This window comes from Phocoena sinus, unplaced genomic scaffold, assembly GCF_008692025.1.
Source record: "Phocoena sinus isolate mPhoSin1 unplaced genomic scaffold, mPhoSin1.pri scaffold_48_arrow_ctg1, whole genome shotgun sequence".
Lineage (NCBI taxonomy): Eukaryota > Metazoa > Chordata > Mammalia > Artiodactyla > Phocoenidae > Phocoena > Phocoena sinus.
In genome coordinates, this window is record NW_022605668.1 from 381 (window position 1) to 22,062 (window position 21,682).

Consider the following 21,682-nt stretch of genomic DNA (forward strand, 5'->3'; position numbering starts at 1 on the left):
CGGGGAAGCTTTTAAGGGATCCCCCTACCCAATTCAGCTACCAGCCCTCCCTTCCATCCCAGCCCAAGTCTCACAGAGGAGGCTGGAAAGAGGCCAAGGGTGGAGAACCGGGCCCAGGACACCCGAAGTGCTACCTTAATGTTTGTCCCTAGGAAAAGGAGCCCGATGTGGCATCGTAATGACCCAGTGACCGAGGGGCACCCAATGCTGACCTCTGAGGAGTGGACAGAGGCAGCATGGGTGAAGACGTGTGCCCTGGGTGCTGTGGGGGGGGGGGAAGATTGGGGAGAGAGGAGGAGCATGGCCTACTCACCTGGCCCTTTGGGGCTGGGTCTCTATTTGGGTCCTTATCTTCTCCCGCCACCGCCTCAGACTCCCTTGCCCAACTGACCACGGATTTCTTCCCAGCGCCGCTGTGCTCGGACTGTTTGGTTCCCGAAAGGACCAAGGTATAACTCTTGGGTCTCCCAGGCTGCGGAATACCAGAGATTGGGGGGAAGGTGGCCGGTTCCACGGGACTTGCCGAGATTCGCTGACCCCGGGAATGGAAGGTTCCCCCCAGGGCAAGTTTGCATGCTCCCCCGACGGATTTCTTCTCCTGGGCTCCGTTCTTCCTAGGAGTGACCCGCGGCAGGCCACCTGCAGCAGCAGCAGAAGCAGAAGCAATAGCAGCAGCAGCAGCAGCAGCTCCCGGGTAGCTGGGCTTGCTGCCCCCCTTCCCCCACAGCACGCTCTGCATTTTCTTAGGGGAAGAGATGCCCTGCTCTCCCACGCCCTGCCTTTCCACAACCGAAGAGAGTCCTCGCGGAGCCGACGACAGGGAAGAGCCTGTCACGTGAAGGAAATTCTCCCTGGCTTGGAACTTCGAGTGTCTGGGAGTGTCCCCGGGATCTTCGGGTCTGCTGGGCTTGGCCTGGCCTCCTCCTCTGGGGTAAGTGCTCACCGTCATCAGCTGTGTCTCACTGAATTCATCTGAGGACTCGGAGTCGGACAGCAGCCAGGTCAGGCCTTCCGCGGATCGCCGCTGGCGATCCGCAGCCACGTTCAATCTACGCTTAGTGCCTCTCTTAGGGTTCCCCAAGGCCCGGCCCGCTTCAGGCCCACTGAGGTGGAGAGGGCTGGCTGGAGCCGTCGGCGCCTCCCCACAGCTCTGGCCGGGCTCTCCTCGACCGCCGGGAACTTCCTCGAAGCTCAGCGTCAACACGGTGGACTCTTCGAAGGCGGTGGAGCTCTCCGGGGTCGGGTATCTGCGGACGCCCAGCGCGTCCTGGTCGGTCAGCTGCTGCAGGTTGGCCTCCTCGGCCCCCTCAGACTCCTCGATCAGGTCCAGGAGGTCCCTCGCGTGGTCATCTGGGGAGCCAGGTCCGCCTTCGCGGCCCCACAGCACCGGCCCTCGCGCTTCCAGCATCTCCCGCTCAGACTCGAAGCCCTCGGGGTCCGGGTATCTGCGGACGCCCAGCACATCCTGGTCGGTCAGCTGCTGCAGGTTGGCCTCCTCGGCCTCCTCAGACTCCTCGATCAGGTCCAGGAGGTCCCTCGCGTGGTCATCTGGGGAACCAGGTACGCCTTCGCGGCCCCACAGCACAGGCCCTCGCGCTTCCAGCATCTCCCGTTTCGACTGGAAGCCCTCGGGGTCCAGGAAGCGGCCTCCGCCCTCGCCGCTCCGCGGCTCCCCAGGCTTGGGATCTGGGTCGGGTCCACGCGGGACTGCGGGGCCGGCCGCGCGGACGCCGGCCCGCTCCCTGCCCTTTGGGCGGACACGCCTTCTCCACACAGACACCTCATCCGGGGAGCTCATGTCACGACCCGGGCGGCTCCGGAACCGGGGCGACGGTCGATGGCCCGAGTCGCGGTCGCGGTCACGGCGGGCTAGGCGTGCGGCGCTCAGAAGGCTGCGTCAGCCACCTCACGCGCCGCACGAGCTTGCCTCAAAAGAAAGGACGTGCCACTTTCAGCGCACCTCCCACGGCCCCGCAGCAGCCTCCTCATTGGTCAGGCCCCCGCCAACCAGCGGGCGCCTTGTTTGCCCGCCCCCTCGAAGCCTAACCAGTGGGGTCGAGGGCCTCTGGTTTGCTCGCAAGCCCGTGGGCGGTCCGGGCAGTTGGCTGGTGAAGGGGATGGTGGGAGTGCTTCCCTCTGTCAAGCCTCTGGGCCCGCCTCCTCCTGTCCGGCCTCCCCTTTCCGGTTAGAGTCACAGCTGTGAGTCTCCGGTTCCCATCTAGTACAGGGGGTCGAGGGCGTCGGGGAGTGAGGGCGCCGGGCTCCAGGGGTGGTGAGGATGAAACGTCAAGATGGAGGCGCTGGATGCCTAGCACGCGCCGAAAGCGTTTGCCAGCCTCCCTTCCACCGCAAGCCTTACGACCCAACAGGAGAATGGGCACAGGAGTCCCGCAGTCAGTGATCAGGGGTCGGCCAGAGAGCAAAGGGATCGTATTTTCGTTCTGTAAGGTCTCTGTCTCAACTGCTCCATCAAATGTGGCTCAGCAGACGTTATTGGCAGGCGGGTTTGCCGGATAGACTTGGGGTTGGCCTCGCTCCATCAGCCCTTCGCCCTCTCTGAGGCAAATTCAAAGAAGAGGAAATCGCAGTGGCCAGTTACACCCCAAAAGGATGCTCCCCACCGCTGATCCTGGAGATGTGAACTAAAACCACGAATCGGGTTTCACACACTAGGTTGACAACCTTCAAAGAGCTTAACCATTCCGAGGGTGGGAGAGGTTAGGAGCAAACCCCTGTGGCGGTGGATGCAAGAGACCCATTTGGGAGGTAATTTGGGCAGAATCCATCGAAAGCAACTTAGTGCCGGCCCGGACTCTGTGCCTGGCACTCTTCTAAGCGCTGGGCATAAATAATAATGCATCCGCGTGACACGCCTTTACCTATAGTACCAACTATTACTGGCCTCTTACCGGTGAGGAAACAGGCAGTGAGAGGTTCGGCCACTGGCCCAAGGTCATTCGGCTCGTGGGGATCAGCGGCAGGATTGAAACCAATCAATCTGACTCCAGAGTCCTTGCTTTTAGCCCAAGATCTTTAAAAGGAAGATAAAAAGAATCTATTTCCTCTATGCTCCTGCAAGTCCTGCTGCCTGGTACTTCTTCCGGAGACACGCTGGTACCTGTAGTGTACAAGAACACATGCACAAGGGTGTTGGTGACGGGAAAATACTGGGAACACTCCAAATTCCCGTCAGTAAGGAAATGGATGATGAATGCAACGTGGCTTAGCATCCAGTAGCATAAAGCGTGGCAGTCCTAACGGAATGCATCAGGCCATTCTCACAGCTTTCGAAAGCATCCTGCCTGACTTCAAACTGCAAGTTGCAGAACGATGGCTTTGGATTCACATTTGTAAGTTAAATCACTCGTGCGTGGGCACACGCACACACACCAGTCAATCCTATGTAATATATGAGAATTCATTTAAGTATATGTACAAGTATGTTTAAAGTTTTGAAGGACTGCACAACCAAGGCCTACCAGTTGTGATGGCGGTGGGTGTGGATAGCCAGGTGTCTCTCAATTTTTCTTGGAACTGTCAGTTCTCAGCTTCCCTGAGCTGAGCAGTACTGATGTCTGGGGAGTGGTGCCTCCCTTGGTTTCTATACGGCCCATGGGTGTTAGAATTTCCCTTGTCTGCCACCCAACTCCTACTCTGACACCGCTCCATTCCTCCCATACCTTCCTTCTGCTCCTTCCCGTTCATACTCCTCTGTCTTCAGTCACCTCTCTCTCCTGCATCCTGCTCTGACTGATGCCCTGGAGAGTCCTGGGGTGTCTGAACCCCTGTTGCCTGTGGAACTCAAAGGCCCAGTTTTCTGGGTCTGCACCTGAGAAGCTGGCCATGCTGGAGAAGTTTCAGAGCAGGGGAGATTGGGTGCACCTGTAAATCTGCAATCCTCCTCCTCGAGCCGGCCCGCGATGGTGCCTTGCCCGTTTGTGGATACCGCCCTCTTCCACTTCTCCCAGTGACATTTTAAGTCATGGTGTGCTATTTCAGATATGTTAAAATGGATAAGGAAGGATATAGCAAAATCTCCTGCATCCACCAGCACCCTAGGAAACATTACCAGTGGATTCAGTGGAAGCCTCCGTCTTCCCTCTCACCATTTCCATTCCCTTCCTCCCTCCCCCAGAGAGAGACTCCCAGGAACTCTTCTCACCTTCTCCACTCTCTTCGTCCCTGTGGCTCTCCTACCTCCTCTTCCCCTGCATCCCATACGTCTCCAATGATGTCACTAATCTCTGCTTTAGCCCCCTATGCTCACCAGGAATCCAATACTGGTTTTGACTTACTCTCTTGGCCTGGGGTGGGAGCCAGTGTCAGAGGTTCCTCTTGGCTTTCCCCACCGGGATAGCTCTTATCCCACAGAGCAGTGACCCAATGTGGAAGTCATTGCTCCAACTGCCAAGTGTATCACTTATCATTATCAGCTTGGGGACTGGAGAAATGACCAGCTATTTTGGTTCCAGGGACCCATTCAGCTCACTGTGAACCGGTCTCCATTCCCAACTCCTTTTAATGTCAGGGCCTCATAAGCCCCATTCTAATGAGGCCCCATCACGACACTTTGGGCCTCCTGGATCAATGTCAGCTCAGATCCTGTGTCCAGTAGTAGTAGAAGTGTCTGGGTCTTTTTCTAGCCTCGGGGTACATTCACCTGAGAAATGGCAGTCATTCTCTTTAGGGACGGTCATAACCCACTGCCTTTTTTCTGGATCCTTCCTCCTCAGGACTCATCCACCTCTTCAGTGGGGCCGGTCTCTGAATTGGCTCAGGACCAGGAACTGAGCAGGAGACTGTGGCTTTGTAGCGGGATGATGGCCCTCCTTCTCTTGCATTCTTGCCTTTTGCTGGCTGTAGTTGCCCCTAGGGAGCCATGCTGTCTGAGCCATCTTCTCAGCTTTCTGCCGGTCAAGCAGGCACTCTTGACTGCCCCTCTGACCTTGCTGGTCGTTACTGGAAATGTGGTCTGCTGGCATCTCTTGGTTAAGAGCTGCCGTCTGCCCTCTATTATGTCAGAATTCGTTGGCTCCCATGGGTGGTAATGAGCCCAGGTCGGGACCACTTTCCTTCCATCATTGGCATTGGCCTCCAGAGGGGACTAACCACCAAATTTCTAGTGATACTGGGGCCCCTCTCACCAGAACACTCCTGATGGCTTTGGTGTCCTGTCAGCCCTACAGTGGGACATGTGTCCTACAGTGGGATGTGTCCTCTCAGCCCTACAGTGGGACATAACCATGAGGCCATGTGACTGGCCTCACCTTTTCTGTCCGTTCTAGCATGTTGCATCACTCAAACTTTTTGTTCCTTCCTCTACCATCTGCCAATCCAAGGCAGGCATTTCCACTTCTCTGCTTATGGGCCATCACTTTCTCAAAGTTTCAAAGGGCCAGTCTGGCAGTGAATTTCCTCCATCTCCGGGAGTCCTTGCCCGTGTGTTAAATCCCATGGCATGAGAAAGCGCCTCCGCTCAGTAAAACTTGCTTATCCTCTCGTATATTCCTGTCCACTTGATCCAGCACCCTCAAAATCCAATCCCAGGGATACTGCCCTGCTCCTGCCAGTACAGGCTTGTTATTTCTTGGTGTATAATTTCTTTTTCCCCTTATCAGGCTCGGCATATCCCAGTGAGTTTATGGAGAAGAGATGAGGGTTTCCCTGGGAGAGGCGTCTGTCACTTTGTGGGGGAGCGAACTCTGTAGCATCTACCAGCACAGGGCATGTGTTAGCTGTTGCTGGGGAAGGAAGGGCCACCCTGCAAGCTTTGAGGCCTCAGGACGTTTGGATCTGATAAGCCAACGTTTGGAGACATCCATGCCAATATACCCGGCCTACATTTCAGAGTCTGAAGTTTCTCCATAAAGGGCCCTGACCTTCCCATAACAGGCCTGTGTTTGTCAAGGATGTATACATCTCTGGAGTTCTGCACTTATTGTTATCACATAATGTGTGAGCTACTCAGCTGTCTCTGCAGGAGGCAAGGGCATTTTGTAAGCCACCAAGAAAACCCCATGAATCTTACACTTGGCCCTTAACTGTTTGGTAATGTCCCTTAGTTTCTCATTATGTCTTTGCTGGGCGCCAGTATAACAGTGATGAACAGCCGCCTCTGCCCTCCCTATAGACATAGTGCCCTCCCTACCCTTCAAAGGCCTGAATCATCTCACTGGCCACAAGTAAGACCCTCCACTGGGATATTTTTCAAGGTACGTATGGATAAAACCTTAAGGAATCAGGAGGTAACCTTGTGCTAGAGATTATCCATGCCCCACATAACACTCAAAATGGTACGCTCTTTGTCATTTGGGCAGTGAGTGAGCTGGTCCATAAACCCCGTCTTATAGCTAACTTCTCAGACCACTCCTGGTACCACTTTTGTTAGTTTGGGTCCTCCAAAAATACGGACACCGAGGCATGATTGGACATGGACGAACATGATGGGAGAATGGCATGTGAAGGATAAAGGAGAAGGAGCAGGAATGAGTCTTCTTCTTCAGGGTGCGATGCGGGTCTGACGTCTGTAAGAGAGACGTGGGGGAAAGGAGGGTCAGATAAGAAGAATCTCTGATGCAGTTTCGTTCTAACACTAAACTTTCGTTCAGTTTAGTTTGGTTTGTTCAGGCTCATGTGGAGTCCCCAACCTACAGCTGCCATTTAGAGGAGTCCCTGTCCTGCAGCAGTATGCCCCTGCCATGCTCAGTCACTGGCTGGGAGCTACCCAGAAGATGTGGGATCTTGGCACAAACAATGGTGGTGCCAGAGAAGTGGCAGCTGGCACTTGCCAATCTACTATGTTCCCTGCAGTGGATCGGAGGGATATGTTTCTATGGCTACCACGAGGAAGCAGAAGTCCAAGATGACTAACATTTCCGTTTTGAGTGACTTTGTGGTGGGGAGCATAAGGACACAGGAAGTAAAGAAAGATTGGGAGGGAAATGATGGGATTTTGGATACATTAAGGTTGTGTTTCTTATAGGACATGCAGGGGGAATGCACTTAGAAATTTGGTTCTGGAACACCAGTGAGGGGTCAAAGCTAGAGAGAGATACAGATATGGGAGTCATTCATTCCCTCAGTAAACTTTTATAGCAGTGTTTTTTCAAATGTCACCATAACCTTAGAAGTTCCTTGCATGCAAGCTCCAATTCCTTTCCCTTCACCCTCCTCAGAAGTAACCTCTAACCTTTGTCTTCATCATTCCCTTCCTTTTCTTTAGTTATTTTCTACATAGGTTCATATTCCTAACAACGTTGGTTTTGCTGCATCCTTTGGTCTTTATGTAAATGGAATCATCTGTGTTGTTTCTGACTTCTCCCGTGTGATACTGTGTAAGTGAGATTCATCCGTGTTGTCGCATGTGTCAGGCAATTGTTCATTTTCATTGCTGTACACTCTTCCACCAAATGAATATACAGTAGACTCTCATTATCATGATAGTTATTTACAGTCTATAAAGTTGCCATGAACACTGAATTAGGCAATCCTGAAACATTGCTGCTAAGGGAAATATAATTTCAAGTTCCTACCATCCGCTGGTCACAACATTTTCATCGACTGATCGCTGCGTAATCGTTTCATGTGTGTTTGTGTTTAATGGCACTCTATTTAATACAAATATTATTGATTCATTAACATTGACCTCACAGCCAACAGCATTATAAATCATGCCTGAGCAAGGTTTATGTAACACACATATTTTCTTGAGTGCACGTCATAGTCATTTTGCACTCAAGAACACTAGACGATACTTCAGCACTAAGCTTGGAGGCCATCTTTAATTATGAAATCACCAACAAAGAAGCACAAAAATGCAAACTATGTGGCCCCAAATAAATCATGAAAAGGACACTTGCTTGCAGTCTGAGACTGAAACCAGAAGGCAGAGCGTCACCTTGTTTGACCTCAGCTGGGAACATATTCCACCAACTCAAATTTCTCACAGCTCTCTCGAATGAGGAGGAAAGCACTCTGGTACTGATTTGTGGTTAAAAATGAATTTTAGCTAATAGGGGAATTTGCAAGTATGGAATCTACAAATAAGAAGAATCAACTGTATCTCAACCTATGTATCCATTCTACTGTCAATGGGTAATTTGGGTTGTTTCCATTTGGGCAGATATTATTCATAGTGCTATTATAAACATTCTGGCACATGTTTCCTGGTGCCCACGTACAAGAGCCTTCCAGGGCAGAGCTTTCCAACTTTTGGACCTGGGACTTTGAGGCCTTCATCTCCAGAGACAGCCAGACAGCAGCCCCTGGACCGCTTGGTTCTGGCCCTGAACAACTTTGTCATCTGACTCCTGTATGCCATACAATCATCATTTTCTGTGTGAGCCATAGAATAAAATGGCTGGGAAGCTGTGTTCCAGTGCTCATCCTTAGGACTGAACTTGTCATCTCATAGGGAAAGAAGATTTCCAACGTTCCTAGATCATGCCAGATTTCTTACAATGCGGTCATGCTAATTTCTACTCCTATCAACAGTGTTTAAGTGTTCCACATCCTCATCAACATTTGATATTTACAAAGTACAAAATTGTTGTCAATCTTGTGATAGTGAAATGGTGTCTCATTGTAGATTTAATTTGCAATTTCTTGATTAGTAATAATATTGAGCAGCTTTTCATATGCTTGGCCTTGGGGATTTTCTTGTCTATGAGGTGTTCATTTAGTGTCTTTTGCCCATTTTCCCCTTGGGTTGTTTGCATATTTATTTGTGGAAGTTCTTTAGGTATTCTATACTTTAATTCTCTGATGATTTCATGTTATGTAAATATCTTCTAGTTTTTAGCTTGCCTTCACTCTTTTTATCATACCTTTTAATGAACAAAAGCACTTCTTTATAATTTTTCACAGCACTTTATTATGAAAAGTATCCATACAAGAAGATCACGGGACTTCCCTGGTGGCACAGTGGTTAAGAATCTGCCTGCCAATGTAGGGGACACGGGTTCGATCCCTGGTCCCAGAAGATCCCATATGCCACGGAGCAACTAAGCCTGTGCGGCACAGCTACTGGAGCCTGTGCTCTAGAGCCTGCGTGCCACAACTGCTGACGCCTGCGTGCCTAGAGCCCATGCTCCACAACAAGAGAAGCCACTGCAATGAGAAGCCCGCGCACCGCAACGAAGCAGTAGCCCTGCTAACCGCAACTAGAGAAAGGCCCGCGCGCAGCAACAGAGTCCCAGCGCAGCCAAATAAATAAATAAATAAATAAAACTTTAAAAGAAAGAAGAAGATCACAAGATGATCCGGGGAAGTTGAGGGGGTACTTGCTGATCATGGACCATCTTCGCTCTCACCTGATGACCTTGCTTCCCATTTCATTGAGAGTATACAGGCAATCAGAAACAAACTTCCCTCATTCATAAATATTTTTCTCTATTTTGGATCATTCCTATCAGCATACAAGTATGTTGTCGTTTCTCCCAATTAAAGAAAACCTTCTTTTGATTCCAATTTCCCTTCAAGCTACACCATTTTTCTCTGCTCACCTTCACATAAAAACTCCTTAAGAGTCGATGTATACTTGCTGTCTCAAATTCCTCTCTTCGCATTCACTCTTTCTCTCCTTTCCATTTAACAATTCTCTATTGAGGGCTTACAAGGTACTGTTCTAACACATGGTGCTGTTCTAACACATGGTGCTACATCACTGAGAAAAACTGATGACGTTCCTTCCCTCAAGAGCTTACATTTCTGTCATAGGCCTATTGGCAATATTTTCTCAATCTTCAACTATGTCCATTCCTTTGTTGTTGGAAATCATTTTCCTGGACACAGGTTCAATCTTTATTGGTTGCCTAGAGTGTTGCTCCTAGAACACTCCTTTACCAAACCCCTAAGTGGGATCTTCTGCTTCCTAGAATTAATGTCTTCATTGTTCTTGGTTTACCACAGTGTTTTGATGGGACTCATTCTCCAGGAACCATGGGTGATAATTTCTTTTATGACTTTGCATGAACAAATATTACCTTTAATATTACCTTTAATTTCATGCTTATTTGATAGCTGATACATAATTTCAGGCTGAAAAGGTTTCTGACTTTCAATGTCACTTTTGAGAATGCTGGTACTATTTTGCATGCCATTATGATTCCCAAGCCTTTATGTATGACACATTTAATTTTTTTAGTTTCATATATTTTGATTTATTACATAGTAAAATTAACTTTTTTGTTTTTAGTACCATGAGGTATAACACATGGACAGATTTGTGTAACTATCACCACAATCAGGATACAAAACAGTTCCATCAGCCCCCAAATCTCCTTCATTCTGCTGCTTTGTAGTCAAACCATCTCCCCCATCCCAAACCTCTGATAACTGGTGATCTGGTTCCCATCCCTATAGTTTTACATTTTCCAACTATTATTACAAACACAGTGACACAGTATGTAACATTTTGAGACTGGCTTCTTTCATTTAGCATAATGCATTCGCGATTCATCCAAGCTGTTGCATGTATCAAGAGTTCCTTCCTTTGTATTGTTAAAAAATGTTTCATTTATAGATGTATGGTTTTATTCGTTCATCATGTTGAATAACATCTTGATTGCATTTCAGTTTGGGGTGACTATGAATAAGGTTTCTATTAACATTCTATTAACAATTCATGTTAACATTCTATTCACATCCATAGTGTGCACTGGGAAGCGAGTTCCTGTGATGGCTGTCTCCAGCCTGTAGTTAGCTTCACTCTCTCCAGAGTGTCTGCAGGGACACATGACCTGGAATGACTGTCTCTACTGGTCAGAGGCAGGTCCAAGGTCTAAGCTAGCTCTGTTTCCTCGAAGTGCACACACACTCATTGGTAATGGCCTCAGCTCAGTGGGGAGCAGTGCCGGAGCAAGAGGGGCTAGAACATAAGCCTGGTACGGGCTGGGTGGGGCACTGGGTACATTCTAGGAATCGAGCCAGAGGCCTGGGCAGCAATCAAGCCCACCTTCTCCAGGGAGGGGTTTGAGGGGAAGGATTAAGTCCCACGAACGTTCTTTTCTGACCCTGAGGTCTGTGACTGTCCCATCCCACCTGTGGTCTGTCCACCTGAGCTCATGCCATGGACTCTGGAAGGGAGCCAGGGTGAGAATATGGGGGAAGGGTGGACCCAAGTGCTCCCCATTGTCCAGGTGCAGTCACTCCTTACTTCCCATCGTCACTGCGCCCATCCTGCCCCTGTCCCGGGTAGCTCATGTTGGGTGGCCTCATATATGGGTCCCCTGATTCTAAGATGAGCTACTCTGAGGAGCCACCCTTCCCAATCTCATTCCATCCACACCCACAGGAGTTGTCAGACATCATAGGATCACAGAGTAGGATCGAGAGCCACCTCCAGCGAATCCAGCATTTCGAGCATCCCGACACCCTGTCGTGGGGTTTGCTGACTTCTGCATCATCCCCCTCCCATGTTTTGGGAATTTAACGACAAGCCTTGAACAAAACAGATCCGACCCTTGCTTTTGTTCATTCGATGCCTTCCAGAACCTGGACCAGCCTCTACTCCCTTTACTCCCTGAATCACATCTTTCTCCCTCAAGGGAGATTACCCCTGATTACATTTATTCACACACAGGGACACACAGTCGCCGACCTTGAATGGCCAATCTACCATCATACCCCCTTTTGTGTAGTAAAACACCGGTCTTTCGGGAAGGGTGTCAGGCAGAACCACCCTTGCCTCACTCAAACACAAATCTGTCCCTCTGAGTCTCAGGCTGGTACAGCCCTGGGTCCTGGCTGAGGGAAGGAAGTGCTCCCCAACCTCGAGTGAGGGGGAAATCGAACATGGAGTTCAGACTCAATCTCATGTGTCCTAAAGAGGCAGTCTGGGAGATTGAGCTGGGACACGGAAATATCATTTCCAGGAAAATCTCTGTCATGGGGCTGGTGGAAGAATATTTGACGGGGACCATGCAACAACACAGACCGACTAACCACACTTGCCATAGAACCTGACGGGCCAATTTCCACTCAAGGGTGTAGAGACGACCCGGCTGGAGGAGGGTGGTCAGCTGGCTACGGCAGGCAGGATGTGAATGCTTCCAGATTGGAGCTCTGGAAGGGGGTCATGAGTTCCTGCTGATGGGAAGGGTGAATGGCAGAGATGAATGGGAACCGCCAGACCCCAGAGGAGGAGGGGGGTTTGGAGAGAACTAGAAGAGGGCCTTCGGGGGAAACGGAGGACGTGCCAATGTGGCCAGGCAGAGCACACACAGGACCCAGACCTGTGGCACTCCGCTGGGTTGTCTGCAGGGATGGTAGCAGAGGCTGGCCCAGAGTCCCCACCACAGGGTGCCAGAGATACCGTTCTGGAAAAGGCTCTGACGTGGAGCAGCGCCCCGCCCCAGGCCCCTACCCCGACCCCGACCCCTACCCCTCCAGAGAGAAGGCAGAACACAGAATATGAGAGGTACTTTAATCGGAAACTGCTGTGAAACTGGGGCGGGGCGGGGGCAAAACAAGGCGGAGAGGAAGCCCTAGGTGAGGCAGCACAGGAGCGAACGAGCTTGGCCACAGCTCCAGGGCCCCAAAGGTACCAGCTGCTCCTCTTGCAGGAAGACGCTGGGCTCAACCTGTGAAACAGCAGAGTCAGGGAAGAGCCTCAAGCCAGGGCCAGCCCCCAGCCCTGCTCAACAGCCAGGACTGTGGGAAGGGGTGCGGTGTGTGTAACACTCACTTCAAAGGGTCTGCGACTTGTCAGCCAGGTACTGCATGGCAGCTGCAACAGGGACAGGCATTAGCAGGTGCTCCAGATAGAGGGATATAGAAGCCTGTCCCCCATCCCCGTGACGAACCGCCTAGCCCTGAAACCTGAAACCCCTCCAGACCCCATGCAAAGAGCTCTGGGCCTGATCACTCCCCACCACCCAAATTGAATGTGGAACCGGTTCCTAAAGCGAAACAAAATGTGCCAGCAGCTCTCATGCTGTGGGCCGTGCCACAACCACTCAGAACTTGTCACACACACAAACAAACAATCCAACAAGAACCTTAGAAGCCACACCAAGCAGCAGTTCAAGGGAAAAATCAACGAGGCATCTCTAAAAGTCCTATCAGAAGGACATTCCCTAGGACTGGTCTGGTTGTCAAAGTGTGCATGCAGTCCAGACAGTACTTTGCTATTTGTACACACGCCTAGCTGTACATGCACAGCCAGCTCCAGGGCGAGGCCTGAGAGGTTCTCCTCCCCACAGGGATGATCGTCCCTGCCAGGCCCACCGCACCTGCAGCCCACCCCCACCCCAGGTGCCCACCCGGGTTCTGCACTAAGACACCGCTCTCCGGCCCTGGTTCCTCATACCAAGTTGCTCCTTAAGTTCGTCTACTTCTCTTTTAAGCTCGAGACACTAGGCCAGCAGACAAAGGAGGAAGAGAAATGATTAGTATACTCTGGCCTCCTCTCTCCTCCACCTTCCCCACTCCCCCGGGCCCTCCACCCCAAAGCCAGGTGGTTAGACTGGCAAGGGCTCCTCAGTAGAAAGAAGGTGGGCTCCCTCCGTGGGGTACGTGATGGGGGCAGGGGAGGGGTCGCCCACACATGTCAGCTGAACTTGGACCCAGATCCCACCCTCGAGTTTGGGCCTGCATTTCCAGGATGCAGAGGAAGCATTACCCAAGGACAGCAGGGCGTTCCCAGTGGCTGCTGCTGCGTTTCCGGTCTTGGGGGATGGTCAAGTGGCTCCTGGTCACCTGAGAGGGAAAGGACACACAATCCAGCTTCCCAGGCTCCCAGTGAGGTGGAAAGGGCCAAGGGGGCTCTAAAGTGAGGTGAGGCAGCACCACCCTCTGCTGGCAACCAGCCGCCCCTGCTCTCCCCAGCGGCTGGAACCTTGTCTCTGGGCCTGCCTTCCCTGTTCCCCGGGGGAAGCCATTTCGCCATTGTGGTCCCCAAACAATGTGGCTCTAGATTCGACCCTCCCAGAGCTGCAGCCACAGCCAGCACTTGGGAGAGCAACGTGGCCGAACAGGACTTAACAGAAAAGGCTGTTCCCCTGCAAGTCTACACCCGGAGCAGATGTTTGGGGCACTGCCACCGATCGCCCCGGTCGCACAAACCCCACACAGAGGATGATGTGGCTCAAGGCCAGCCCTGCCAGCACCCCGTCTCCTGTGGGAGAAGCTGCCTGGGAGCAAGGCTGTGCCCCCAGCCGAGACAGAGGCAGAGGTTTCTGTCCTCAACCCCTCTTCCCTCCCCTCATATCAAACCCACGACACTCACCTGAGGGGGCAGGCCCCCTGGGCATGACTTCTCCCCGGTTCAGGGCCAAGGGTTCTGAGTTTCCTGGATCTTGGGGGCTTCGGGTGTTGACGTCGCCACTGCTGGCTTTTCTACGATGCATGTGCAGACAAGATGTCCCTGGCCTGTGAGTTAGCAGCTGAAACAAAAATTTCTCACCGATTTGGACTAAGGAAGTGTGTGTGTGTGTCTGTGTGTGTGTACGTGTGTGTGTGTGTGGGAGAGAGAGAGAGAGGAAGAGAGAGTGAGAGAGAGAGAGATGTGTGATTCCCGCCAGGGTGAGGCAGGGAATTGGGAAGGGAATTGAAAGGCTGATCTCATTAGCACTTTCACCCTCTGTCATCCCCAGGCCAGCAGGCAGAGCTGATCTAGGGACAACAGTGGGACACTGAGAAAGCCCAGGCCCCCTGCAAGGAAGGTCTGGGGAACAGCTAGGAAGGAGGATTCGGGAAGCTGGTGAGTCTGAATACTGAGGCTTTCCGGGGAAGCTTTTAAGGGATCCCCCTACCCAATTCAGCTACCAGCCCTCCCTTCCATCCCAGCCCAAGTCTCACAGAGGAGGCTGGAAAGAGGCCAAGGGTGGAGAACCGGGCCCAGGACACCCGAAGTGCTACCTTAATGTTTGTCCCTAGGAAAAGGAGCCCGATGTGGCATCGTAATGACCCAGTGACCGAGGGGCACCCAATGCTGACCTCTGAGGAGTGGACAGAGGCAGCATGGGTGAAGACGTGTGCCCTGGGTGCTGTGGGGGGGGGGAAGATTGGGGAGAGAGGAGGAGCATGGCCTACTCACCTGGCCCTTTGGGGCTGGGTCTCTATTTGGGTCCTTATCTTCTCCTGACACCGCCTCAGACTCCCTTGCCCAACTGACCACGGATTTCTTCCCAGCGCCGCTGTGCTCGGACTGTTTGGTTCCCGAAAGGAGTAAGGTATAACTCTTGGGTCTCCCAGGCTGCGGAATACCAGAGATTGGGGGGAAGGTGGCCGGTTCCACGGGAGTTGCCGAGATTCGCTGCCCCCGGGAACGGAAGGTTCCCCCCAGGGCAAGTTTGCATGCTCCCCCGACGGATTTCTTCTCCTGGGCTCCGTTCTTCCTAGGAGTGACCCGCGGCAGGCCACCTGCAGCAGCAGCAGAAGCAGAAGCAGAAGCAGCAGCAGCAGCAGCAGCAGCAGCAGCTCCCGGGTAGCTGGGCTTGCTGCCCCCCTTCCCCCACAGCACGCTCTGCATTTTCTTAGGGGAAGAGATGCCCTGCTCTCCCACGCCCTGCCTTTCCACAACCGAAGAGAGTCCTCGCGGAGCCGACGACAGGGAAGAGCCTGTCACGTGAAGGAAATTCTCCCTGGCTTGGAACTTCGAGTGTCTGGGAGTGTCCCCGGGATCCTCGGGTCTGCTGGGCTTGGCCTGGCCTCCTTCTCTGGGGTAAGTGCTCACCGTCATCAGCTGTGTCTCACTGAATTCATCTGAGGACTCGGAGTCGGACAGCAGCCAGGTCAGGCCTTCCGCGGATCGCCGCTGGCGATCCGCAGCCACGTTCAACCTACGCTTAGTGCCTCTCTTAGGGTTCCCCAAGGCCCGGCCCGCTTCAGGCCCACTGAGGTGGAGAGGGCTGGCTGGAGCCGTCGGCGCCTCCCCACAGCTCTGGCCGGGCTCTCCTCGACCGCCGGGAACTTCCTCGAAGCTCAGCGTCAACACGGTGGACTCTTCGAAGGCGGTGGAGCTCTCCGGGGTCGGGTATCTGCGGACGCCCAGCGCGTCCTGGTCGGTCAGCTGCTGCAGGTTGGCCTCCTCGGCCCCCTCAGACTCCTCGATCAGGTCCAGGAGGTCCCTCGCGTGGTCATCTGGGGAGCCAGGTCCGCCTTCGCGGCCCCACAGCACCGGCCCTCGCGCTTCCAGCATCTCCGGCTCAGACTCGAAGCCCTCGGGGTCCGGGTATCTGCGGACGCCCAGCACATCCTGGTCGGTCAGCTGCTGCAGGTTGGCCTCCTCGGCCTCCTCAGACTCCTCGATCAGGTCCAGGAGGTCCCTCGCGTGGTCATCTGGGGAGCCAGGTCCGCCTTCGCGGCCCCACAGCACAGGCCCTCGCGCTTCCAGCATCTCCCGCTTCGACTGGAAGCCCTCGGGGTCCAGGAAGCGGCCTCTGCCCTCGCCGCTCCGCGGCTCCCCAGGCTTGGGATCTGGGTCGGGTCCACGCGGGACTGCGGGGCCGGCCGCGCGGACACCGGCCCGCTCCCTGCCCTTTGGGCGGACACGCCTTCTCCACACAGACACCTCATCCGGGGAGCTCATGTCACGACCCGGGCGGCCCCGGAACCGGGGCGACGGTCGATGGCCCGAGTCGCGGTCGCGGTCACGGCGGGCTAGGCGTGCGGCGCTCAGAAGGCTGCGTCAGCCACCTCACGCGCCGCACGAGCTCGCCTCAAAAGAAAGGACGCTGCCACTTTCAGCGCGCCTCCCACGGCCCCGCAGCAGCCTCCTCATTGGTCAGGCCCCCGCCAACCAGCGGGCGCCTTGTTCGCCCGCCCCCTCGAAGCCTAACCAATGGGGTCGAGGGCCTCTGGTTTGCTTCGCAAGCCCGTGGGCGGTCCGGGCAGTTGGCTGGTGAAGGGGATGGTGGGAGTGCTTCCCTCTGTCAAGCCTCTGGGCCCGCCTCCTCCTGTCCGGCCTCCCCTTTCCGGTTAGAGTCACAGCTGTGAGTCTCCGGTTCCCATCTATACAGGGTGTCGAGGGCGTCGGGGAGTGAGGGCGCCGGGCTCCAGGGGTGGTGAGGATGAAACGTCAAGATGGAGGCGCTGGATGCCTAGCACGCGCCGAAAGCGTTTGCCAGCCTCCCTTCCACCGCAAGCCTTACGACCCAACAGGAGAATGGGCACAGGAGTCCCGCAGTCAGTGATCAGGGGTCGGCCAGAGAGCAAAGGGATCGTATTTTCGTTCTGTAAGGTCTCTGTCTCAACTGCTCCATCAAATGTGGCTCAGCAGACGTTATTGGCAGGCGGGTTTGCCGGATAGACTTGGGGTTGGCCTCGCTCCATCAGCCCTTCGCCCTCTCTGAGGCAAATTCAAAGAAGAGGAAATCGCAGTGGCCAGTTACGCCCCAAAGGATGCTCCCCACCGCTGATCCTGGAGATGTGAACTAAAACCACGAATTGGGTTTCACACACTAGGTTGACAGCCTTCAAAGAGCTTAACCATTCCGAGGGTGGGAGAGGTTAGGAGCAAACCCCTGTGGCGGTGGTGCAAGAGACGCATTTGGGAGGTAATTTGGCAGAATCCATGGAAAGCAACTTAGTGCTGGCACGGACTCTGTGCCTGGCACTCTTCTAAGCGCTGGGCATAAATAATAATGCATCCGCGTGACACGCCTTTAACTATAGTACCAACTATTACTGGCCTCTTACCGGTGAGGAAACAGGCAGTGAGAGGTTCGGCCACTGGCCCAAGGTCATTCAGCTCGTGGGGATCTGCGGCAGGATTGAAACCAATCAATCTGACTCCAGAGTCCTTGCTTTTAGCCCAAGATCTTTAAAAGGAAGGAAAAAAGAATCTATTTCCTCTATGCTCCTGCAAGTCCGCTGCCTGGTACTTCTTCCGGAGACACGCTGGTACCTGTAGTGTACAAGAACACATGCACAAGGGTGTTGGTGACGGGAAAAACTGGGAACACTCCAAATTCCCGTCAGTAAGGAAATGGATGAATGCAACGTGGCTTAGCATCCAGTAGCATAAAGCGTGGCAGTCTAACGGAATGCATCAGGCCATTCTCACAGCTTTCGAAAGCATCCGCCTGACTTCAAACTGCAAGTTGCAGAACGATGGCTTTGGATTCACATTTGTAAGTTAAATCACTCGCGTGCGTGGGCACACGCACACACACCAGTCAATCCTATGTAATATATGAGAATTCATTTAAGTATATGTACAAGTATGTTTCAAAGTTTTGAAGGACGCACAACCAAGGCCTACCAGTTGTGATGGCGGTGGGTGTGGATAGCCAGGTGTCTCTCAATTTTTCTTGGAACTGTCAGTTCTCAGCTCCCCTGAGCTGAGCAGTACTGATGTCTGGGGAGTGGTGCCTCCCTTGGTTTCTATACGGCCCATGGGTGTTAGAATTTCCCTTGTCTGCCACCCAACTCCTACTCTGACACCGCTCCATTCCTCCCATACCTTCCTTCTGCTCCTTCCCGTTCATACTCCTCTGTCTTCAGTCACCTCTCTCTCCTGCATCCTGCTCTGGCTGACGTCCTGGGGTGTCTGAACCCCTGTTGCCTGTGGAACTCAAAGGCCCAGTTTTCTGGGTCTGCACCTGAGAAGCTGGCCATGCTGGGGAAGTTTCAGAGCAGGGGAGATTGGGTGCACTGTAAATCTGCAATCCTCCTCCTCGAGCCTGCCCCCGATGGTGCCTGCCCGTTTGTGGATACCGCCCGCTTCCACTTCTCCCAGTGACTTTTTAAGTCATGGTGTGCTCTTTCAGATATGTTAAAATGGATAAGGAAGGATATAGCAAAATCTCCTGCATCCACCAGCACCCTAGGAAACATTAGCAGTGGATTCAGTGGAAGCCTCCGTCTTCCCTCTCACCATTTCCATTCCCTTCCTCCCTCCCCCAGAGAGAGACTCCCGGAACTTCTTCTCACCTTCTCCACTCTCTTCGTCCCTGTGGCTCTCCTACCTCCTCTTCCCCTGCATCCCATACGTCTCCAATGATGTCACTAATCTCTGCTTTAGCCCCCTATGCTCACCAGGATCCAATACTGGTTTTGACTTACGCTCTTGGCCTGGGGTGGGAGCCAGTGTCAGAGGTTCCTCTTGGCTTTCCCCACCGGGATAGCTCTTACCCCACAGAGCAGTGACCCAATGTGGAAGTCATTGCTCCAACTGCCAAGTGTATCACTTATCATTATCAGCTTGGGGACTGGAGAAATGACCGCTATTTTGGTCCAGGGACCCCTTCAGCTCACTGTGAACCGGTCTCCATTCCCAACTCCTTTTAATGTCAGGGCCTCATAAGCCCCATTCTAATGAGGCCCCATCACGACACTTTGGGCCTCCTGGATCAATGTCAGCTCAGATCCGGTGTCCAGTAGTAGTAGAAGTGTCTGGGTCTTTTTCTAGCCTCAGGGTACAGTCACCTGAGAAATGGCAGTCATTCTCTTTAGGGACGGTCATAACCCACTGCCTTGTTTCTGGATCCTTCCTCCTCAAGACTCATCCACCTCTTCAGTGGGGCCGGTCTCTGAATTGGCTCAGGACCAGGAACTGAGCAGGAGACTGTGGCTTTGTAGCGGGATGATGGCCCTCCTTCTCTTGCATTCTTGCCTTTTGCTGGCTGTAGTTGCCCCTAGGGAGCCATGCTGTCTGAGCCATCTTCTCAGCTTTCTGCCGGTCAAGCAGGCACTCTTGACTGCCCCTCTGACCTTGCTGGTCGTTACTGGAAATGTGGTCTGCTGGCATCTCTTGGTTAAGAGCTGCCGTCTGCCCTCTATTATGTGAGAATTCGTTGGCTCTCATGGGTGGTAATGAGCCCAGGTCGGGACCACTTTCCTTCCATCATTGGCATTGGCCTCCAGAGGGGAGCAACCAGCAAACTTCTAGTGATGCTGGGGCCCCTCTCACCAGAACACTCCTGATGGCTTTGGTGTCCTGTCAGCCCTACAGTGGGACATGTGTCCTACAGTGGGATGTGTCCTCTCAGCCCTACAGTGGGACATAACCATGAGGCCATGTGACTGGCCTCACCTTTTCTGTCCGTTCTAGCATGTCTGCATCACTCAACCTTTTTGTTCCTTCCTCTGCCATCTGCCAATCCAAGGCAGGCATTTCCACTTCTCTGCTTATGGGCCATCACTTTCTCAAAGTTTCAAAGCACCAGTCTCGCGGTGAATTTCCTCCATCTCCGGGAGTCCTTGCCCGTGTGTTAAATCCCATGGCATGAGAAAGTGCCTCCGCTCAGTAAAACTTGCTTATCCATTCTTATATTCCTGTCCACTTGATCCAGCACCCTCAAAATCCAATCCCAGGGATACTGCCCTGCTCCTGCCAGTACAGGCTTGTTATTTCTTGGTGTATAATTTCTTTTTCCCCTTATCAGGCTCGGCATATCCCAGTGAGTATATGGAGAAGAGATGAGGGTTTCCCTGGGAGAGGCATCTGTCACTTTGTGGGGGAGCAGACTCTGTAACATCTACCAGCACAGGGCATGTGTTAGCTGTTGCTGGGGAAGGAAGGGCCACCCTGCAAGCTTTGAGGCCTCAGGACGTTTGGATCTGATAAGCCAACGTTTGGAGACATCCATGCCAATATACCCGGCCTACATTTCAGAGTCTGAAGTTTCTCCACAAAGGGCCCTGACCTTCCCATAACAGGCCTGTGTTTGTCAAGGATGTGTACCTCTCTGGAGTTCTGCACTTATTGTTATCACATAATGTGTGAGCTACTCAGCTGTCTCTGCAGGAGGCAAGGGCATTTTGTAAGCCACCAAGAAAACCCCATGAATCTTACACTTGGCCCTTAACTGTTTGGTAATGTCCCTTAGTTTCTCATTATGTCTTTGCTGGGCGCCAGTATAACAGTGATGAACAGCCGCCTCTGCCCTCCCTATAGACATAGTGCCCTCCCTACTATTCAAAGGCCTGAATCATCTCACTGGCCACAAGTAAGACCCTCCACTGGGATATTTTTCAAGGTACGTATGGATAAAACCTTAAGGAATCAGGAGGTAACCTTGTGCTAGAGATTATCCATGCCCCACATAACACTCAAAATGGTACGCTCTTTGTCATTTGGGCAGTGAGTGAGCTGGTCCATAAACCCCAGTCTTATAGCTAACTTCTCAGACCACTCCTGGTACCACTTTTGTTAGTTTGGGTCCTCCAAAAATACGGACACCAAGGCATGATTGGACATGGACGAACATGATGGGAGAATGGCATGTGAAGGATAAAGGAGAAGGAGCAGGAATGAGTCTTCTTCTTCAGGGTGCGATGCGGGTCTGACGTCTGTAAGAGAGACGTGGGGGAAAGGAGGGTCAGATAAGAAGAATCTCTGATGCAGTTTCGTTCTAACACTAAACTTTCGTTCAGTTTAGTTTGGTTTGTTCACGCTCATGTGGAGTCCCCAACCTACAGCTGCCATTTAGAGGAGTCCCTGTCCTGCAGCAGTATGCCCCTGCCATGCTCAGTCACTGGCTGGGAGCTACCCAGAGGATGTGGGATCTTGGCACAAACAATGGTGGTGCCAGAGAAGTGGCAGCTGGCACTTGCCAATCTACTATGTTCCCTGCAGTGGATCGGAGGGGCATGTTTCTATGGCCACCACGAGGAAGCAGAAGTCCAAGATGACTAACATTTCCGTTTTGAGTGACTTTGTGGTGGGGAGCATAAGGACACCGGAAGTAAAGAAAGATTGGGAGGGAAATGATGGGATTTTGGATACATTAAGGTT

At 52.9% G+C, this 21,682-nt stretch overlaps 2 protein-coding genes across 2 annotated transcripts; both read right to left on the reverse strand.

Moving 5' to 3' along the window:
- Positions 1-313: 313 nt before the first annotated feature.
- Positions 314-3,705, reverse strand: LOC116748325 (uncharacterized protein CXorf49 homolog; the record flags this gene model as incomplete). Its single annotated transcript, XM_032621073.1, has 2 exons — positions 3,681-3,705; positions 314-1,869 (listed from the first exon to the last, which is right to left on the reverse strand). Coding segments are annotated over exons 1-2 (1,581 nt in total), but the record flags the coding sequence as incomplete, so codon positions are not given.
- Positions 3,706-12,449: 8,744 nt separating this feature from the next.
- Positions 12,450-18,431, reverse strand: LOC116748323 (uncharacterized protein CXorf49 homolog). The gene is made up of 8 exons (XM_032621071.1): positions 18,407-18,431; positions 17,641-17,703; positions 15,038-16,602; positions 14,228-14,384; positions 13,622-13,698; positions 13,310-13,355; positions 12,686-12,727; positions 12,450-12,581 (listed from the first exon to the last, which is right to left on the reverse strand). Exons 1-7 carry the CDS (start codon positions 18,429-18,431, stop codon positions 12,687-12,689), a joined length of 1,974 nt encoding a protein of 657 aa, XP_032476962.1. The 3' UTR covers positions 12,450-12,581; position 12,686.
- Positions 18,432-21,682: the final 3,251 nt, after the last annotated feature.

Excerpts from the sequence above, each read along its gene's own strand:
- LOC116748323 (XM_032621071.1), bottom strand. The coding sequence starts at position 18,431 with ATGAACGGGAAGGAGCAGAAGGAAG. Across the intron at positions 17,704-18,406 it reads CGGGAAGGAGCAGAAGGAAG|ATCCCCACGAGCTGAATGAC; the intron begins GTATGGGAGGAA and ends ATCCTGCCGCAG. Across the intron at positions 14,385-15,037 it reads ACCCAGCCCCAAAGGGCCAG|CTGCTAACTCACAGGCCAGG; the intron begins GTGAGTAGGCCA and ends TTTTTGTTTCAG.